At 38.4% G+C, this 19693-nt stretch overlaps 1 protein-coding gene across 5 annotated transcripts in view; it reads left to right on the forward strand.

Moving 5' to 3' along the window:
• The window catches only part of AFAP1 (actin filament associated protein 1), a 121439-nt gene that overhangs the window by 41956 nt on the left and 59790 nt on the right, over window positions 1-19693 (forward strand). For 4 of the 5 annotated variants that reach the window (XM_062638791.1, XM_062638787.1, XM_062638792.1 and 1 more), the window contains exons 2-3: window positions 12376-12504; window positions 17587-17684. In XM_062638791.1, the coding sequence (XP_062494775.1) occupies window positions 12378-12504; window positions 17587-17684 (225 nt within the window). In that variant the 5' untranslated portion in view covers window positions 12376-12377. Of the gene's footprint in view, window positions 1-4279; window positions 4395-12375; window positions 12505-17586; window positions 17685-19693 lie in introns of those variants that run through there. The other variant, XM_062638788.1, reaches the window with a different exon arrangement.

Raw genomic sequence — 19693 nt, forward strand, 5'->3', positions numbered from 1 at the left:
TGCATAAGAGTGAAATTACTGCCTTTTAGATGTTAATAACTAAAACACGGGGTATTTTTTTTTAATCTGGACTCATCCTCTTGTTGTGAAACTGATCAGAAGGATTGGGACTTTCTTGTTTACCATGGGGAAATGTTTGCAAGGTCTGGCCTAAAGGTAGATAAAAAAACCAGCTGCATGACGAGACATGGCACAACAGTGAGGCGAGGGGGAATGTGAGGATTATTGTTGAAGGGACTGCTGAAAGAAAGAGGGATTTCATGGGAGAGAGGGAGGTTGCTTGGCAGGGAGAAGGGAGGCTGTTCCAAACATATGGGGCAGCATAACCAGATGTAGAAAAACTGGATAATGTGCAGAAAGCAGAAAGTGGGGAGGGAAAACCACTGAGGTGATTTTTCCCAGAGATCTTGTAGGTAAGCCTGTCTAGCACAGCCTGTATTCCGAAGAGGTGTGAGGGTGATCAGATAGAAGACAAAGGTGGCTGGAGCAGCTGAGGAAAAGGTGTTGGCAGCAGTTTATTACTGTTTGTTAAACATATGTTTTCCAGTCTCATGGCAAATTCAAAGCACATCCATAATTAAAATGAAATCTCCGTAACACACAAGTATTAGCTGTAAACCCTAGGTTGCAATGAATTAGTTGAGCATCACTGAAGCCATGAGAACTATACCATATAAGGACCCACAGATTTTAATAAGGGTGGGGTTTTTTTTTGTCTCCTGTTTTTTTGTGAGGGAAATCTTCTTATTTATTTTTTTTACTCTATATCCTTAGAATATGAATATAGATTAATGTTTATTTTGTTTGATGAGGGAAATTCAATTTTAAGTCAAATTTCTGTATTCAGGAAGATCGTATATTCAAAAACCCCAAACAAACCCACAAACAATAGTTAAATAAATTTGTCAGAATCTACATTTTTTTCAGGCAAAAGTTCCTGCTAGAATTCTGTACTATAAAGAAACATCCCTGCAAACAGAACTAAGACTGCTGTAGTCCACTTCAGTGTCCAGCCTTGCACTTCATCTTTCTGCAGGTCCAGCTCACCCTGTCTTCAGAGTAACTGTTGGTAGTATGAAAGTTGGAGTTTTCTTTGAAAGCTTGTACAATACCCACTATTTAATGTTCCCAGGATCTGACTATGCATTTTGAAGGTTACCATAAAGAATAACTTCAGTGATCTCAGTGATTCTGTCTATCTTATGACACACTATACAGTCAGTAGTTAAAATGATGTATCACTTACTGATGATTATAGGAGGAGCTGATGGTTTCTGGTTTGTACCATGAAATGTTTAAGTCTTTCGAAAGGTAATGGTTTGATACCTTGTTTTCTGCCTGATCGCTGCTGGAGACAAAACTCACCATACATCAGTACTCTGGTAATTGAAAATACTTGGCTTTGCAATTAGTGTATTTCATATGGGTCACTGGGTGACATGGTGACTTCTTACACTAGATCTGTGCAGTCTAAATTTGTTCATGAAAATTGTTACAGAACATTTGTGATCCTTCCTCTATCGCATGCTTCATTTAGGCCCCATCGTGCTAATACTGCCCATGTTTTATCAAGGCCGTGAACCTTAGATGGGGAAGTTTCTTCATATTTTTAAAGGCAGCGGTATGAGATTTTGTGACAAAATAGCATTTTGAATTCCAGCACAGTCTTTAGCTCAACTGGCAAAATTTCTGTTGACTTATGGAACCAGCTAGTTACTATTCTTTAGCACCTCTTCTAATATGTAAAAATTACTTTTTTGATGTCTAATTTTCCCATTTTAAAGAAATAGAACAGTTTCTGGGACTTAAATTTTCACAGATTTCTAAAAGGTACTTGCTAAGTCGATCTGCTTTTAGAGAGAAAGTATAACCTTCACATTATAAACACATTTATGGAGACCAAAATGGGGCTTTGAAGGTTGCTCTGTGGAGCTGCATTAGCAAGTGTGAATTCCTCTCCTGGCCTGATCCCTTACCTCCAGTTAGTGTGTTTGCTGTGGCCCTCCTCTGGAGCAGTCTCTGTCCAAGCCCAGAGGCATCTGGACCTAATTCAAGCTCTCAGCACTCATGGTGGCCAGTTGGCACAGTAGGTTTACATAGGGAACCTATGGTCAGTCTTGTTTTGCATGCTGTAGAGGTGTGCTGTGTGAGGAGCTGAAAAGAATAATGTGTCTCTGGGTGGCTGAGCTTGGCTTTTTTCTTTTGTTGGAGTTTATCTAATTTTCCTGTCTACGTAAAAATCATGAAGGAGGGCCAGAAACAGGAGAAAATAGATGTGGATGGAGTTGAGAGAGCTGACTTGAGGGCCCAAAGGGAATTGAAATGATCTGTTCCCCTTCAAGGGAATTAAAATTGCCCTTTGAAAGGGTCAAAGGGAATTGAAATTCCCCGTTTTAGAATTTTGACATTCCTACAGTATCACAACTAGCTGAATCCATTGTTGAACTGAATATATTTGTGTTTTCAATAGAGAATATGTTTCATGGTTACATTTATAGATCTTGTGTGTTAGAGACTGGTCCAAGTAGACAATGTACTGAAGAAGCTCTGCAAAGTGATAGATGTTGTGTGTGTGCATGCTTAATCTACAGAATTATATTTCTTTAATAAGATTTTTTGATTTTTAGGTTTCTTTACCTGTGGGCCTTTACTTTCAAAGCTACCTTAAGGTCTATTTTTTTTTAATACAATATACCTCTCACATAATGAAATTCCCAAAATAAGAATAGTGGGTGACACCAAAGCAGACAGAAGTTTCTTGGTAAGGTGGGAAATTATCTATTTTCCACATGAACAGAGATTTCACCATTCTGCTCTCTATCGGTGTAAAGTATTTTTCTTTGGTCTTACTTTCTTAACATTAATCTGAATCAATGCATATGTCTATTTAAAGAGATTTTTCAAAAGCCTGACATAAAAAAGCAGAACATGCTTCTCTCCTTGTGAAGAGCATCAGAGAATAAGCAATGTATGGTAGAAGTTACTCATTGCATAACAGAATCATAGAATCATGTAATGGTTTGGGTTGGAAGGGACTGTAAGATCATCTGGTTACAACCTCCCTGCCATGGGCAGGTTCACCTTCTAATAGACCAAGTTGTTCAAGGCTCCATTCCCTCTTGTCCTATCACTACAGTCCCTCTTGGCATCCCTATAGGCCCCCTTCAGATACTGGAAGGCTGCTATGAGGTCTCCATGTAGCCTTCTTTTCTCCAGGCTGAATTTTCTCCTGGAGAATTTTCTACTGAATTTTCTCAGCCCCAACTTTCTCAGCCTGTCTTCATATGGGAGGTACTTGAGCCCCCTGATTGTCTTCGTGGCCCTCCTCTGGACTTGCTCCAGCTGTTCCATGCCCTTCTTATGTTGAGGACACCAGAACTGTACACAGTACTCCAAGTGGACCCAGAAGGGAGAACTGTGGCATAAAAGTGTTGTAGGATACAAAAAAAAAAAAAACAACCAATTTTTTTTCCATCATCACATAAAAACGTGAGAACTTCTGAATCTGTTCTTACAAAACACAATATTATCTCATTTCTGGCTTTAAATTAGCTGCAAACTGGAAGCCTAGAGCACCAGATTCACAGAGTGCAATCTGTTCTTGGATTGTACTGCATGTAGGGCTGACATGATCAGACTCAGGACTCCTTGAACAATTTTTAAGCTTGGTGTTTGGCACGTATAATAAAAGTTGTATTGCTGAATACACAACATAACAAATTATATTGTGCAGTTCCTATCATTGCCATATTTGTATTTCTTTGTCATTGTTTTGCTATTCTGTTTCTCCATTCCCTTAACTTCATTAATTTACTGCCTTGTATTTCTGGATATGTAATTATTCATAACTTTGAAACAAATCCTAAAAAGGGATCTGTGTGCAGCTGAGGACCTGAGCAGAGAACTCACAAGGTGTAGTGCAACACTTTGCTTTCTTTTCACGACCACAGATTATCTCCTTCTGTGTTTCTCAGACTTCACTGAGCCTCATCTCAAGCTGGGACTTGGAGCCTGGGGCAGACTTTCACCTCCTACCACAGATTTTCTGTCTCCTTTTTGCATCATGACAGAGCTGCTTTTCTTTTTGGAATCAGAGCCCATTTATTAGTTCTGTAGTGGCTGCTTATCTTTTGTGGTTTGGAGTACTGGAGGAGCTGAGCTAATGCAGGAGCCAGCAAGCAAGACCTGGAATGTCTTGTCCTGACGAGATGATGTCAGCTGATACATTTGGAGATGGTTAAATATAAGAAATTTCCTTTTTCTGCCCTAGTAGGGTAATGGGAGCCTGAAAAGAAAACCCAACCTTAATGCCCGCAGTGAGCACAGAGGCGGGAGGGTGAGACGCTTGCAGGGCACGCAGCTGGAGTGAAATCCATGTTCATTTGCTTTACAAGGTATGTTGCATTTATTTAGGGAACAAAAGAAACCTGATGTGGAAAATATATTTTTAGAGAAAGCCTTAAGCACCTTGAAAAAGTTAACTATAAGTTTCTGTAGTTAGTTATCATATTTCGGATTTTTTTATTTTTTTTCTTTGGCTAACATGAGCTCAGTGTAGATAACTAGTACTTAAATAAAAAGAAATGCTGTAGCACTATTTTTTTCTCTTTGTATTTTCTTCTTTGTTCTTTTGTTTCTTTTATTTCTATTTTCTTAGATTTTTTTTGTTCTTTTTTTTTCTTTTTGCTTTTATCTTTTTTCTTTTTTCTTAGTTTTTTGTTTTATTTTTTCCTTTTTATGTTTTCCGTTTTATCTTTTTTTCATGTCTTTTTTTTCTTTCTTGTTTCCTTTTTCTTTCTTTTCTCTTTTTTCTTTCTTCCATTTTTTCTGTTATGAGTTTGTGAACTTGGGTAACAGGAGGCATTCCTCTCCAAAGGCTGTGGCAGTGCTTAGGAACTCCTCTGGCCTTTAGAAAATAAACTCTTTATCCATCCACCTTATGCTAATGGATTACACTCCTGCATTGCTGTCACTCATTGTATGTCTGTAGCTGATTGAGCAGGATTTTTGGCAGCTTGTTTCTTGTCCAAACATTCCTTAATGCTTTCTCAGCTCTTGTTTTATCACCCAAGTATTGCAACAGCAGCATTTGGAGCTCTGATGGTTTTTTTAGAAAGCTGGTTTTGTAGAAGCCAATTCCTTGAAAACTGAAGCAGAGGAAAGAAAGAAAAAGAGGAATACATGTGGGCTGTGGCTGAAATGATCCCTTGACACTCACTGAGGTTGATCATAAATATGCATGAGACAGGAGGAGTTTATAGTAGCTGTGTTTTGCCTCTCTTGCCCCAGACCGTCTGGAAAGAGAGTTTGTGACAGCCTGGGGAGCTCCAAATTTTAAACAAAAGATTATTATTGTGATTTTTAGAGAGGCTTAAATATCATTATTTTTATGTTAAAACACCGATGACAATCCTTGTGTGTGTTTTACTTGCTCCATGCTAATTCTTTAGCTTCAGGGCTTCATCTACTATTTAGGGTTCACTCCTTTTTCATACATTTTATCATTCTCTCCTATAATTCCATGTACCCCTAAAATGATAATCTTTACTTTCTGGAGCAGGTTTTTAGCATACTTAACAAGTTAGAGTTGATCACACCTTGTACACTATCATTATTAGGGCAAAGAAGGGCCAGTGCAACCAAGAGAAAACTTTTCTAGTGAAAAGTTTTGTCTTTTCATGCCGTGTTCTTCGAACAGCACAGCAAGCCTTTTCATTTCTTGGTGGATATGATTTTGATACAGGCTTCATCTAGTTCCTGGTAACATACTGAAAAAAAGTAAAGCTTTTCCTAGCGGTAAGTACACTATCAGTGGCTGTTTCCAGACTTCATGTATTTCTGATTGAAATCTTTTCCCTGGATAATCATAGAATCATAGAATCATAGAATAGTTAGGGTTGGAAAGGACCTTAAGATCATCTAGTTCCAACCCCCCTGCCATGGGCATAATGATAACATAGTCATGAAAAGAACTTATTCATTAATTGCTGGACTTTTGTTACTGCATCATAGGATTGAGTGGAAGTGAGTCAAAGTGATTTTGTGTATTTCTTCATAAAGACTTCTGTCTTCTTAAGGCTCTATGTTCTTTGTAGTGTCTCTGATATTTATGTCTTTATGAAATACAGACACGGTTTCCCCAGTGGTGTTCTGTTACGAGCTTTTTAATAAAATATTCAAATGATGACATCCAAAACTAAGGATGATGGCACTATTTCAATAGAAATGGGTACAAACATGCAGTTCACACTCTGCTTTTGATTCAAAACTAAATCATATGTCTGGTTTCTCCACTGTTGCTTGTGTACCCAAATGCCAGTGAGGCGTTTTTGGCAGGGTGAGAGAGTTTGTATGCTTCAAAAAGTTTTTACTCATTGGATCTTCATAGGCTTTAATCAGATTTCAAAACAGAGCTATTTTTAATCATTCAGCCAGGCAGTCATCACTAGCTTTAAGTTTGCTCTGAAGAAAGTCCTGATACTGCTAACAGAATATGGAGGCTTAGATTTTTAAGAGGTGAGAACATATATGTATTGAAATTGGCCCATGTGGTTTATGAGTTGACATCTTTATGCAGTACAAAACTGCAGCATGAACATTTTCAGAGGATAAATTCTATTATAGGCTTAGGTATGTATTTTATTGCAATGCTATATTAAATGAATGACCATAAAGGCAAGGTTGAGGCTGAGACATCAACTTTGAAAACCTTTTAGTGGTTAACAAATATAGTGCTTGTGTGTGTGTATGCATGCTTGTATTGGGTTGTAGCTGGATTCAAGTACCCCTATTCTCAGTACCCGATTTTCATATATAATTTGACAATTTGCATCAATATTCAAATCAAATTTGTTACAGGAATTTAAGTGGAATCTCCCTGCCCCATGAAGGTAGGGTTCAAAATGCTGACATAGATTTTTTGCTTTCCTGGAAGATGTGCTTTAGGTAAATACAAATCTCTCCACTAATAGAGGAGTAGCTAGATGTAAGTCTCTGGCCTGTATTCTACAGAAAGTCACATTAGATGATTTCTTCTGGTGGATCTCATTGACGTGTTCTGTTCTGTTTTTTAACATCTGTAAATGACAAACTAGACAGAGAACAGAGGATACAAACCCATTGAAATTTGATTCAGCAATGTGCAAGGAACTGATCAAGAAGATCTAAAAATTAGAAGCTCAATCTTAATTCATATTTCTATGATAGATTTGCATACTGACATATTTGTGTACATGCATTTATAATTGACAGGCAAGCATGGAAGAGTATTTTCTTTGTGTGGGTTTGTATTGTGTGGACAAGACAATAATTCATAAGAATACCTCTTGTGATCCTTTCTGGATTTGTATTTCTTTTTCTTTAAAACTTCTTCAGCATATGTTAGTCAACTGGAAAACACTTTCAGGTCGTTTGTCATATGGCAAGGTTAAAAGATACTGCAGTTGCCATGAGTGACCAAAAAAACAATCTCACCATTCTTTTAATAAGCTCATCCTTGTTTTTTTTGTCTTTAAGCAACCTTGGAATCATGTGTGTGATATAGCATTGCTCCTATGGGTTTTTTTAAATCAATTGGAAATGAAAACTTTATATTCTTTAAAAAAATGGTTATAGGCTAGTACCCATAAATGTAGATCTGGAATAATTGCATCATCATGCTCTTTCAGTCCCAGCTGATTTTAGTTCTGGTTTGGAACAAAAACTATAGTGTGATGTAATTGCCTTCCTCTGATTATTTTTACCTTGGTGTATTCTGTTGCTGGCTTGTATATGTATTTTTTATGTGCTGTCATTTGAAAAACTTTAAAACTCTAGAGAGCCAGTCTTGGAAACCCTTCTGGATGTATCATTGTTTTTTTATTTGTGCATGGCAATTGCAGCAGCCCATTAGGGGCCTATAATTCCTGTCGAGCATAGAATGAACTTCTCATCATTTAATGTGGAATGTGATTTTGCTCCTCAGCCCAGCTAAAATCTGCTTACTGTTGTGATTACCATGCCTGGGCTCCACCCTGCTTTTCACCACCTGCCACTTACAAGTCATTCCTTTGGCAATGAGAATATAGCCAAAACTGTCAGATAAATTAGCCCCTTTTTGAGAGCCTTCTGATTATTATTCTTATTTTGTGGTGATGTCAGATTTCCAAGGGTAATCTCTCACTAGAGGAGTATGTTTTTCTTTGGGACTTGCATCACCCTCTCATTTTTAGTCTCCATTTCAGATGTAATGAATGCTTACTGAAAATATGCATTATGTGAATTTTCTATTATTCAGATCCATTACTTTTTGTGAGCACATCATTACAGTTCTAGGAAGGAGAAAAAAAAGATTCTTTAATTCAGAAAATAAGCCAAAGATTGACAACGGGCAAACTTGTTTTATCCCCGAGTACATGCAAGTTCAGTTGTTACCGTCTTAGAACAAAAGTGTTTTTAGTTCCTTCTTTCAAATACTTTGAATGCACTCTATGGCGGTATTTTCAGAGAGGAGAGTGGCATTTTACAAGGGCATGTAGTGAAAAGACAATCGGTAATGGCTTTAACTGGAATAGGGGAATCTTAGATTAGATATTAGGAAGAAATTCTTTACTGTGAGGGTGGTGAGACACTGGCACAGGTTGCCCAGAGAAGCTGTGGCTGCTCTATCCCTGGCAATGTTCAAGGCCAGATTGGACAGGGCTTGGAGCAACCTGGTCTAGTAGAAGGTGTCCCTGCCTGTGGGAGGGGGATTGGAATGAGATGATCTTCAGGGTCCCTTCCAATCTGCACTTTTCAGATACATGGGAAGAATCATAGAATCATAGAATGGTTTGCGTTGGAAAGGAACCCAAGGTCATCTAGTTCCAACCCGCCTGCCATGGGCAGGGACACCTCGCAGTAAACCATGTCACCCAAGACTCCATCCAACTTGACGTTGAAGAATGTTTTTCACTAGCTCTGAACAGTGTTTTCCTTCTTCATTTTTGCATGTTTGATACTGCGTATATACAGAGTTAAATTCAGAATTCTCTCCCTTCACACTTTGATGTTTGTGATGGATACTATTATCGCTAGCAAAGAAAATACAACCCCAGTTTAATCCTGGTGGAAAAATAAGAGAAGCAGTGTCTAAGTGTCCATAACCAGTATTTTACAACACCTGCTGACAATTTTATTCTGTTATCATACTAAAGTTTTAAACTAGCATTTACGACTGCTTGCTTGAAGTCTGTGTCATGTACTTGCAAGCTTACTATGTCAGGAAGAGTAAGTTTTCTCATGCTCTGTATTTCTTTATGATGCATCAGATACTTGAACCACAGTGCTGGACAACAGGCCAAATGTAAATGAAGTTACAGTGACTGTGTTACGAAGGCAGTGGTTTTGAGATGTTTTGAGCATTTTCTCACTGCTGTCGCAAGTTCTAACCAAGGCTTGTTTTCAAATCCTCTGCTGGGGGCAGTTAAACTGGTTCCAGTAACTTAGGTGGCTTAGTCATCGTAGGTCAATGGGATGTGGTCACCAGTGACTGCAATGCAGATTTCCTCCAAACACATAGAGGAGGGCCACACATTTATGGGATGAAGTCTCAGGAGAGATCTGGGCTGATGCCAGCTCCCAGAAGTCTCTCCAGCAGCAGTTTCCTATCTCCTCTTCTCTTGCTTCCTTGTCTCTTCACCTTATAACTAACTCCTTATTGCTGTTTTCGCTTCTTATTTTACAATCTGTGTGTTTATGTTAGATTATAAATGCCTAAGCATAAGGATCTTATAATTTTTAATAACTGAAAAGTTATTACACTGTGCACCTCAATGGTATCTGAGGCTTTCATCTTTTTCTCTCTTCCTTCCCAGAAGTGAAGGTTCTCATCAAAGAAATGGAGCTATTGTGGCACAGGGTATACTTTGGTTAAAAGGAGAAGGGAGAGCTCACTTTCAGCCTACTTACAGTCCCTTGCCTTAAATAATCCAGAAAACATGCCATTGCAAAGGAATTTTAGTACAGTAATGCATGCAATTACTGACAGTAATTTATATGGCTGGAGAGCTACTTGAAAAATAAACATTTCTTGTACTGTATACTGATTAGATTTCACAATGACTGCCTAGATTCTACAGTAATAATAGCTTTTTTTCTAGGTAATAATAGCTTTTGAGATGCATGTATTATAATAGATATTGCAATAAATATAAATAATTCCATAATTAAAATAAAACTCATAACAATAGTAATACATCTTATATTCAAAGCACACTTAAAACCAAGAGACCACTATAGACTTACTGAAATATGCATCTAGTTTCTAAAGGGTTTCATTTTTAAAAAAATTGGTATTACGGGGTTTTTTGGTCATAAGTCCTCCTTCTTTTTTTTTCCTTGAGCCTTGTGATCACTCACCACTTCGCAAATCTGAATCCATTCCTTTCTGCTTCAGAAAGCTGTATGCTGGAGCTAAATATGTGGTTGCTCCATAATGTGAACAATGCTGAAGTAATAGGATTGTTGTGAAATACTTTGGTTTTCTGACAGACTTCTAAGACAGCTTAGACAGCTACAAGTGTGATGGCAAAAAAAATTACCTTTAGCTTACCTTTAGCCGCGGGTTGTGTTTCACGAGCTACATTATGAAGTGATGTTGACAGTTTTGTTGTCATTTTGGATACTCTCTTTCTGCCTATGTATTTTAAAAATCTTTAAGAAACATACTTCTTGAAACTGTGGTCAGTTTAGATAATGGCAGCGCTACTGCTCAGTTGAATAGAATAACATATTCACCAAGAAAAATCTTGGGCAGGATGGATATATATGTAAAAATTAATGGTGTCTTTCAGAAAGCCCAAATGTGCTTCTTCAGGAGTTTCTTTGTTAAGATGTTATCATGCCCTGATATTGCAAGGTGGCACGTCTTCTCTGCCCTGCTAGGAGTATGTTGGGTTTCCCAGAGCAGCCTGAGTGTACTTGCAGGTACAATCCACAAATAAATGGGAAAATCTTCATCCACTGGAGACAAGAAGGGGCCTGTAGCTGACATCTACATGTTTCCTTGAATGGTGCTGTCTTCAAGTATAGGATAAAACAAATACATCTTTACCAAGGGTTGTTTAAACATCAGACATATTTTTGGGAACAAAAGGAAGAATTCCAGGTTCACTTGGGTAAACAACTGTATCAGAAAGTGTTTTAGGAGTAGGGAGGAGCTGGTAAGGGAGTAAGAAGCAAAGAATGTAATTTGTTGAGGTCTGAAGAGGCTTAGCAGCAGTCACCCTGCTAGGCCTTGGAAAGACTATCAAAACAAGTATGATTAAGTAGAGAAAAAAGTAAGTAGAGGCATTTTGAATGAGGATAGGGCTAACATTGATCCTAGGTGTGGCTTTGAAATTAAATGGGTGTTTCTCCTCATCTTTTTATGAGGATAATGTCATCAGGTACAGAAAGTATGGAAATGTGAACTGTTCTATCCGAGATGAAAACAGAACTAACAAGCCCACTTAAGCAAAGGGACCAGAGAATCTCAGAATAATGAGAAAACAGAAGCATGACAATGAGGTTCAATGCCATGGGCTTCTCATAAACCTGCTGCATAGGTATCGTATGATTAAGCTGTAACAAATGTGTTTATAAGTATGGTCTGAGCTACTGCAGTTATTAAGACAATACAAGAATTTGCCTAATTGGAAAGGAAAAAGTAGAAATGTGCTGTATATCAATAAAGTTTGTTGATTAAAATTTGAAAGACATTTAGAATACAGAGAAGGAATGTAATTTTTTTTCTAGGAATGACTTGGAAATCCTCAAGACCTATAATAATAGGATGAAATATGAAGTGCATCATCAGGAATCTGGGGAGTAGCAAGAAGTTATGCGGTCGGTCGGGAGCTTGTCTTTGGAAATTATAAGAAAGACAAATCACTGTAAAAAAGGAATACCTACTCTTTTTTTTTACCACAGCAAACAGAACAGTAAGATGAGGCAAAGAGAGACTTTCCCTGAAGATTTATGAAAATATCTGTGTGTCTAGAAGCTTTACCAAACCTGTTCTGCAGTTACAGATTATTTGTTAATGAGAGAGGAACCAGAGTGGCACTGATAAAAAAGCAGATAGCCACTACTCCTGCAGTCACTTTTGTCTGGTCCTGGCTTGATGATGTGGTATGTGAAAAGAACTGTCTTTTCTGCACCAATTTTGAGATAACTACTACTAATGCCAGTAGTGCTCACTAATGGGCTGTTCTCTTGGGTTTACTAATGAATAGTCCATTTCCAGCAGGGAGAACTGTACATTTTTTAAGAAGTACTAGAAAATCACTATGAATGCAAATAAATGAGAATTAATTCTGTCTTTTTTTTTCTAATGGGGCTTTTTAGAAAAAGTAATTTTCTTTCTTTGTCTTTCAGCCATGGAAGAGTTAATAGTTGAGCTGCGCCTGTTTCTTGAACTTCTGGACCATGAATATCTAACTTCTACTGTCAGGGAGAAGAAGGCAGTAATAACGAACATTCTCCTGAGGATACAGTCATCAAAAGGTCAGTGTCAAGGGAGGGTGTTCTTGCTTGCAGAATGCACAGAATAAATGACATAAGTTTAAGGGCTAAAGACAAGCCACAAATCAAAGCAAGACAGAAAGATGGGGTGAAGCCAAAGTGTAACTTTCCTGAACACTTTTCTTCATGCTCAGCAGTAAAATATAGCACAAGGCATACTGGAAGTATCTTGGGTGCACACAAGTGAATCCAGCCACAAAATTATGTGCTACATGGTTCACTTCTGCTGAGAGTGGTTACTCCATTTTATTTGTGGCAACAATGCTATTTATGAGTTTTGATGGAAAATTTATACTGTATCAGGGAGTGCTGGCCACAGTACCGTTCTGTAGATGTGTGGCGCTGCACGCTGCATCTCTGTCAAATGACCCAAATCCATCAAAAGGCTTGATATTAAGGTTCCCAATATGTTTGGTTTGTGTTTTGCAAGTAGAGGTATATACACTTTCCCCCTTTTCTTCCCATCTAAAACCATTTTGACTGCACAATCACTTTTGTCACCATGAAGATTATGGAACTGAATGCTCTATAAATGATTCAGTGTGTACAGTGACCTTTCTATGCAGCTTATGTGAAGATTATTCCTCAGTATTTTTTCTAGCAGTACTTTTATGTTTCCTTAAAACACCTTTCAGTATGAAAGTGGCATCAGGGTTATAAGACCACTGTCTCCCCTATAGTTGACACTGACAGAAATACTGTCAGTGTAAACCCTCAGTGTTTAGCTGTTTGAAAAATACCGGAGTGTGTTGAAGAAAGATGCCACATTGTGAGCAGCTGCATTTCTCATGATTTGTTTCTTCTCCAGTCCTAAAAAGCTATGGTTTTGTTTGATGCAGTGTTTCCCCCTTCAGTAATCACTTTGCCACAGGATTCAAGTCCAAGAAGATTACCTTGAAAATAACGGTTGTCCTCCTTTCTGTTTTGACATTCTTAAAGACCCATCTCTATTTTTACTTTACTACTGAGAGAAGGAAGCAGGTACTGATTTCACATATTGTGGAAGGAGGCTTCATGCTCCAAAAGCTGATCAAAATATAACAAAGCCCCCCAAACCAAAATCTGTAAATGAGAACCTGCAATTTGCTATGTTTAGAAACAGCTTTATTTTACAGTTCAAAATAACCTCAATAATGCTGACCTGACACTGCATGTTCTCCTTGTAATCTTTTCAACTAGATTTATTAAGAAAAACGTTAGGCTTCCTCTAGAAGTCCAGTGACACTCTGTGGACAACTTTGCAAACTCAGGGAAGGGTTGTCATATCCTTTCCTTCTGGACTGTGGATAATGTTGCAGCTCTACAACTAGACCTACAGGTCCAGTAGTAAATTCAGCAGTGCTGGGTATGTTTCTGAACCTTAGAACTCAATTATGCTGGTAAATTATGGAGTGGTCCTTGGCATGGATTTAGCCTGAGCTGACTTGTCTCCTCCATCAGTTCCTAGGCATGATGTGTGAGTTAGCATGGCCAAAGATCTGTTCCCAACAAACAGTTCAAAATTATCACCCTCCACCTTTGTTTTGGGGGGTGAGAGATTTTGGGTGGTGGAGAAATTTCTCCATACCAGAGCACCTTCAGGTGTGTTTAGTTTATGAATCCAGATGTGGCCAAGGATAAAAAGACCCAAGGTCCATAGCTTTGTGTCTTTCAGAACCTACCATTCTGGTTTTAAAGCCTATTAGGGATATATAACAAGATCCACTACATCCTATTACAGGATCCATCCATTAGCAAGATCCATAGATGATCTGTCTATTAAGTGGTAGGGTTTAGCTCAGTGCAGTTGTTGCTGGAACATTTTACCTACTTCTAGTGTCTATATTCAAGGAGATAAAATTTAGACATTTCAAAGAAAAGTCATAAAAGTGTTTGAAGGATCCAGAAATACGCATTCAAATTACCTAAATGAGACATCATAATTAATCTTGATGTAGAAAAGGAGTGACTGAGAATGAGCTCTTAGACTTACAACAGTAAGTGCAATGGCTGAATGTTTGTTTCAAAGTGGAAATAAAGTACATGTTTTGAGCACTGAAGCTATGAACTCATGGAAGAACTTTGTAAGCTCTGCATGCCATTGCTGGCGTTTCATCAAAATGGAATATTTTGCTAAAAGATATGCTCTCGTTCAAACAAGAATTAATTCAAGGAAATCCCATAGTTCAGTTAAGCAAGAGGTCATAGGACTGTGCTTTATATGTCTGTAAACTCTAGTTTATGGAACTGCAATTTAAATAGTGTTTAAGCCAGCATGGCCTATAAAAAAAAGCGTTCTGTTTCTCTCCCCAGGCTACTCATTCTTGCTCATCATGGACTGCATCTTCCCTTCTGCTAGCACAAGCATTATTTGCTTTTTTTGGTTTTCTGCTGGTTTAGTTCTAACCGGTGTCACATCCCTGGTCTGGTTCAACCTGAGGCTACATGCATGCTTATGCTGGCATGAAGGAGAGGTTAGTGCAGGGACAGGAACAAGGCAGGGAAGGAGAGGAAATGCCTTCTTGAGAGCTCTGCCTTCCCGTGCTGGATTCAAGTGTGTGTGAAACTACCCAGGGAGTCATGTACTTTACTGGATCTGACCCTGCTGCTTTTTTTATCAGTTATAACATTCAGTACTCCCATCCCTTTGAAACTATTCATCTCTTCATTAAAATCAAAAGCAATAAACGATGCATAAACCCACAGTACTCTGTAACTAAGTTGAACTGTCATTCAGAGTCTGTTTTGCAAAACACTGTTTTACTCCACCCACATAACTAACTCCACAAGAACTTTTGGGTCGCTGGCACAGTTTAAGAGGCCTGAGGACTGTGCTGAGTTCACGCTCTTCATATGCATTGGCAAAAATCAGCTTTGTGAATCCAGCAGAATATTTCGATTGCTGGAGCAGACCATTGGGAACGGTAATGGAGGATCTGCGCAACTGGGAACTGGCTGGGCTCTTCATAACATCTGGAAATGGACAATTATGTTTTTCTTTGTAAAGGTGTGGAAATTACTATAATGGTCTGGTTTTGTTTTTTTTTTTTTTTGCAAAATACTTATAAGTCAGTAATTTCTTACTTGGGGAATTCTTCAGAAATCTTTTGCCTTGTTTTGTTCCACTTCTCAAACACACATTGTTTTCTTCATTTAATATCTTTTGAGCACAGAGAACTAGGCCAGGCACATGTGTTCTTCAGGTCATAGATGCCTGGCCTCAACATGCCCCATGTCCAAATCAGTGGTTACTCTGAATAGTTGGCAAAATTATAAACTTTATTTTTCTTCCTGAGTCTTGGCATGCCCAATGGATTATAGGTCTGAAGAAAACACTTGGCATTTCCTTCTGAAACTTAGACTTTCTTCTAAAAACAAATATACAAATAGTTTATTTTGGAGTAGGAAATGTTGCTAGATTTAGTCATTTAATATGACTGCATGTTTTCCTTAAAGGGACCTGATGCTGTAAATCTATAGTGCTCACTTTGCTGTGTAACCTGGTATAAGAAAATCAGTGTTAGAGCAGGTTCTTGCTTAAATGCACATAGTTTAAAACTGGGTGAAAACTAGTTTCCTTCATATTTGACTTTTGGTTGCTATGTAAAGCATGGGAGACTTGGATATGGATAGCAGTCATTATATGGATTCATCCTACTTAAAGAGGAACAAGTGAAAGTTATACTCTGAAAAAAGGAAAAAAAAAAAAAGATTGCAATGTTTCCCAGGACTAATCCTCCTTTTGATTTGTAAGAAGAAATGAGAATCTGTAGCCCTTGGAGGCAGTTTATTTTATCAGTGTTGGTTTTCAGTCCATGACTTCACAGCCAGTGGGACTGGTGTATTATGACAAGAAACATTTAGTCATTGATTGCATTTTCAAGAATTATATGATCTTGACCAAAGGACATCCATTTGACTATGTAAATATATATTTTAAAACCTAAACTAAACACTAGGAGCTAAATTCAGTCTAGGGGTTAGCAGGGTACAATCCATTGACTGAATTTTTTGCCAGAACATTAGGGAGATGTATCTTAATCTCCCTTTTAATATTTAGAAAAATAAACATCATGTTCCTATGAAGTGAGTTCAACTCTGATGCAAATTAGTGTGCCAAAACGTCAGAATGAGTGGGTGACTCCTTTTTTCCCCAGGGAGGGAGATGTAACGGTGATACAAAGGACCCTCAAAGCAGCTTTTGTGTTAGCTTCCTGTTACCTCTTCAAATTCACCTGGAAAGCTATGGATTACTTTTAAGAAATGAGGGATGAGTTAATGGTGAGTTGTTTAGGGAAGTGTTCCCGCCAGCAACAGCGTGCTGCAGGTTGGCATGTCACAGCGTACTGCATCTCCCAGGACTTGTGCAGACTTGCATCGTGGCTTCATGATCAGAGATGGTTGTGGCAACAGGATCGTGCCCAGGGAACATGGGCACTGTGGGCTTGGCCATATAGCTGTCACAGTTGCTGTCAGGAAGGCAGGCAGGCAGGGTCTCTTCTTCTGCCCTTTTTCCCACTCTGTTGGCATGAAAGGTGGTTTTGAACTCCTGTTTGATGGCTTTGCCCATCCAAAATGTGCCATGGGAGCAACTGTTGCTTGTCTCCTCTGGTAAAAGGCAACCAGCCACATACTGCCCACAGGCTGACTGTTTTGTTCACTGTACAATGCCATTAGGGTGTTCACAAGTGTGTTCACATCTTACCTCCATAAATGGTTTTATCTATATGGTAGATGCCTGGCAACATGTTTGAATTTTAGCTGTTTAAATCTTTCAGTTCCAGATGGATAGGCAGTTCAGAATGATTTCCTGCATATTTTTTCTGTGTCTGGTATTTGTTGATCCAAATAGCATATATGTCATTATCATATACAGCAAGTATGTGTTTGTTCTGCTTGATTAAATTCCTGAATTCCCAGCATTCTTCCAGTCCTGCCTCAATCACCACACTTGGGAGGTAGGCTACGAGCAGCACTGCATGCCAGATTTTGGTGTGTGACAGTCAGACATGGTGTCCACATGTGGAAAAAATGTTCTGTTTGCATCCACCAATGTGTTAAGTGATGTCTGTTGCTCTTCTACAGGTTTAGAAATAAAAGAACATGTACAGAAGCAAGAAGTCGCCAACAGTTTGCCGGCGCCTCCTCAAATGCCTCTGCCAGAAATACCTCAGCAGTGGCTGGTGAGTGTTAATCTAAATATATAAATATATTTGTAAGAGAGAATATATTTGTGACAAGCAACAACAAGTTGTTACAAGGGGAAGGAGCCTGCAGGTCCAGGGAAATTCTTATTCCTATCATTTTCCACTCTGCTTAAGGGAACCAGGTTCAATTTGCAGAAGAGAAGGCAAAAAATGCCCTATGGTGAAATAAGCTTGGGAACAGATCACCTGCAAAGGCTGTGGGAATACAATCTTTGGCAATTTTCAAAGTTCAATTGGCAAAAATCTGAGCAATTTAAGATTAACTTCAAAGGTTGACCTGCCTTGTGGTGGAGGTTGGCCTAGCCCACAGGTCCCAGTCAGTTTCTTATGATTTTAATGATCAGTTTTTCCTGGAGTAAGCATTATGAAAAGATTCCCTCTTGATAGCCGGAAAAGGAAGGCTTAGAGTTTCAAAATGAAGGAATAATACTTCTTTTTTTTTTTAAGAATTCCAAGTCTTTAGTACCCTTCTGTGCTCAGTCTCTGGGTAGGAAATTCCCTGCAGAACAAGTAGAAGGGCATGTTCTTGGAGATGTTTATATCAAAGATACCGATTGAGATCTGTAATTCAATCCGTCCAGCTGGGAACAGCTGTCTTGTTATAAAATAAACTATAAACATATTTTAATGTTCCTCTTTTACTGACTTCACAGATGATTTGAAGAAAACATTTTCAGCTTTTTCTTAGAGAAGCAGAAGCAAATCAGGGGTTGACCCGTTGAAAGGTGGACACAGTCTTAGCCCTAATACTGAAAATTATCCATATTTTTATTCATCTGTGGGAAATTTTAGGCATGGTGACAAAGACAGTCCATGGTGGCTCACGTTCATTGGCTGAGTCAAGAAGTACAGATGCAGCTTACAGGGGCAGAACTGAATGGCTGACATTCTGCTTCATTTTAGTGTCTTACTCTGTTATCCCACTTCTGCCCAGTTCTAAGAGATATATAAGATATATATATCTTATATAAGCCAGTAGCAGCTTATGAGCATAAGAACTAATTTATCAGACCAAACTCTTGGCCAGCCTTTCATAATAGTTTTGTAATTACCGTTAATTGGTGGTGAATAGTGCTGTGTATTGCAGAACAAAGTAAAAAAACCCAACAAATATGTTTTATGTTGGATACCTTAATCATAGTTTATCCCTTGGCACTGCCAGCTTTTGGTTTGTGACCTGAACATAATTTTTGATATGCTGCAATTGTCATAGGAAGAGAATGTTGTGTTAGAAACATTCATATCGAGACCTGGTATATATACTGTAGCAAAATTCAACTAAAAAGGATTCATTAAAATAATTATGCATAGGTTTGAATGCAAAAGTGGTCTTATTAATATGCAGTGAAACCTGGAGAATTCATTTCATGTTTAACAGTGCCTGAAAATAATTATTTTTCTTTAATTCAAGATGCATATAGCATAAATTACAAGGGAACAGGTTGATGAGAGGCAGGAAAATTATGCAAAATGCACATGCCTTTGAAATGTAGACTTTAGGTGCTGGCTTCATAAACTGAAGCCAGTTGAGATTCTCCTTCTTTCATGTTTATGTAGGTTCAGTTTAATAAATTAGCTCTGAAGATTCAAGTTGTTTTTATAAAGACAACTGACCTACTTTTCCTTTCTCATAAACTAATGTGTAAATTCCCTTAAAGTTGGTACAGCTGCATAGTGTGAAATATGAATTAGGTCCAGCAGGTCAACACTGGTTTTTGCAGTAGTTCATTTTGTTTTTTGAGTAATAAAAATACTTCTCTGAGATCCAGTGGGAATTACCGTGGAAGTTGACACAGAGCTGGTTGATCTGGAGCACCGTCTTCCCATATTGAGGCTGGCAAAGTGGAGCTTGAGCATCGCCATCCCCTCTGACCTGCCTGTAGCGCTGTGGACACTTTCAGTGAAGTCATCAAGCTGACCTGTTTTTTCCATAGTGGTGGAAGCTGATTTTTGCCATTTTTTCTGCAATTCCTTTTTCTGCTGCC

Source organism: Pezoporus occidentalis, unplaced genomic scaffold, assembly GCF_034315485.1.
Source record: "Pezoporus occidentalis ecotype Australia unplaced genomic scaffold, CSIRO_AGI_Poc_V1 ctg58, whole genome shotgun sequence".
In the NCBI taxonomy this organism is placed as follows: domain Eukaryota; kingdom Metazoa; phylum Chordata; class Aves; order Psittaciformes; family Psittacidae; genus Pezoporus; species Pezoporus occidentalis.